We start from the raw sequence: 2,516 nt of genomic DNA on the forward strand, positions 1-2,516 counted from the left end.
CGACACCACTGTCTGCTTTGACTGCAAAAATCTCACACCAACACACTACAGTAACACACACATTTCACACAAATAAAATAAAAAATAAGTTGTTTATTATACATTTTTTACATTTACAGCATTCCAGTTTATTAAGTAAACTACAAAAATACCTGCTATATACATTAAGATACTCACAGTGACTCTGCTTTTCACCACATTTCTATAAGTCAAAGAAAAGCCACCGAACATTCATCGTAGTCTACTCATTTAAAAGCAAATCATGTTGTTAGAGAGACGTTTAAAGGCACCGCGGCGGGTAACAAGTGCAAGGTTTTCCAGTCCTGCTTTGCTGAATAAAAGTTCTGTTCTTGTGCTGAGGCGTCTTTAACCGGCCATCCACAGAGTGAAGGGGATGAGGATTGTGGGTAATGTAGTTGAAGCAGCCGTACCAAAACAGACAATGGAGACGATTCCCAGCATCCCTGTCGCAACGACGCTGCGCTGGTCTCTGATGATCGATTTCAGACACTCGCAGAACTGCGAGGAAAGAGAGGAACATCAATGGTGTTATAGTTCAAACCAGATGGAAGTTTGTGGCCTTGAAGGTGAAGGAACAGTGACAGTTAAACTGCTGTCATAAATCAGTGTGTTAGTGTTAAACCCAGTTCACTGTGTTAGGCTTGGTAAATACATTTTCACGTGAACTCTGGCTCTGTAATAACAGGGGTTTTTTTTGTTTTTGTTTTTTTATTACTGTATTTATTGCGTTTATATATAAATGAATGAGCATTTCTGAGTAACTTGTGATGCAGATAGGTCATGTTTGAAGACTTTTATATACACTTCTGTCAACTGCTTCTATAAATGTTGTTGAGCCAATACGAAAAGATACTCAGTATCAGTATCAGTCCGATACTAGTAAAAAAAAACAAAAAACACTGGATCGGATATCGGACGGATAAAGATGTAAAATCTGATACAATCCAAACATCTGTATATGTGTGGCATGCTTCACTATGCACAGACTGTAAAAACGTAAAGAAAAATCACCAAACGCTTTTTGGCAGAGTCATATTGTGGTTTCTTCTTTATGGAAAAAATGATATTTGTGAATAATTGTGTGGTAACCATTTTTTAGTTTGAAAGGTATAAAAAAAGGGCTGTATCTGACATATATCAGTTGAGTTTGTGGTATTATGGCATCCCTAAGATAGATAGATAGATAGATAGATAGATAGATAGATAGATAGATAGATAGATAGATAGATAGATAGATAGATAGATAGATAGATAGATAGATAGATAGATAGATAGATAGATAGATAGCATGAACAATCAAAGTGATGACAGTTGAGCTTGATTGTCTTTGTTGGCCTCATCTTTACCTTCTCAGTTTGGCGGCTCGCTGCGTGTCCATATCTGCAGTGCGTCACGAAGTGCTCGCAGTTATTCCACAGCAGACTGTACGCGATCGCTCCGATCAGCTTCTCCGCTCTCTTGGCAACGTCTTCGTTGGCCAACGCCTGCGCTTTCACCATCTGATCCGTGCTGTTCACCAGGATGTTGCAGCCGTACGCAAAGTCCTCCAGCGTGTCAACGCGCACCGTGGCGCACCTGTACACGCAGCCCAGGACCAGCCTCTTGTTCGTTATGACGGAGGAGATGAGCTTCTTGTCGCCTGTGAGCGCGGGGAGGATGTCGGGGATCAGATGGGCCACTTTGTTGTCGCCCAGGTAGATACCGTAGTGCGTAAAAAGGGTTCTTGGGACCTCGAGCAGGTCTCCTCTCTGCGGTGGAGCGCGCTGTGTGGGCCGCTCCTGCGCCCCCTGCGCGTCCTGCTCCACTCCGTCCAACCAGCTGGAATCAAAAAGTTTGAAGTTGGAGAGGAGGGAGAGTTTCTCCACCAGGAACGTGAGCAGCTGCAGCATCCTGAGGCGCTTACGAAGGCAAATGTGTGCGAGTGCGTGAGAGGAACGAGCTTTTTATCCTCAGTGGCACGAGGAGGAGAAACAGCGTGAGGCCACGAGTGACCTTCTGCACGTGCGCTTTTTTAGTATTTTGCGGATCTTTTCCCCTGAATTGTTGTGCACCCATGTGCATGGGTATAGACTCCATTAATCCCGTCTGAAGAGAATAAGCTGTAAAGTAGAGAATTACTTTTAAATCCTTTATTATAGATATACTGTAAGTCATTCATGGGAGAAAACTTTGTTTTTTTCATGTGTATAAAATCACTTTATCTCCATGGTTCTCAAATTGTGGTATGTGTACCACCAGTGGTACGCAAAGGTTCTTTACACCAGGGTATGTGATCGGAGTGTGGAGAAAATTAAACAAATAACAATAGAATTCTAATAAATTCTAATAAATCCATCCATATTCTACCACTTTATCCTCCATGTGAGGGTCACTGGTGCCAATCGGACATATAGGGCAAACGGTCGGGTACACCCTGGACAGATCACTAGTGCATCCACATACAGACGAACAACCATCCACTCCCACACTCACCTCAATTTAGAGTGTCCAATTTG

At 42.6% G+C, this 2,516-nt stretch overlaps 1 protein-coding gene across 1 annotated transcript; it reads right to left on the minus strand.

The window, feature by feature from the left end:
- Positions 1 to 366: 366 nt before the first annotated feature.
- Positions 367 to 1,910, minus strand: lrata (lecithin retinol acyltransferase a; the record flags this gene model as incomplete). Its single annotated transcript, XM_083909724.1, has 2 exons — positions 367 to 519; positions 1,368 to 1,910. 2 exons carry the CDS (start codon positions 1,908 to 1,910, stop codon positions 367 to 369), a joined length of 696 nt encoding a protein of 231 aa, XP_083765850.1.
- Positions 1,911 to 2,516: the final 606 nt, after the last annotated feature.

This window comes from Microchirus variegatus (genome assembly GCF_963457635.1).
Source record: "Microchirus variegatus genome assembly, chromosome: 23".
NCBI lineage: Eukaryota > Metazoa > Chordata > Actinopteri > Pleuronectiformes > Soleidae > Microchirus > Microchirus variegatus.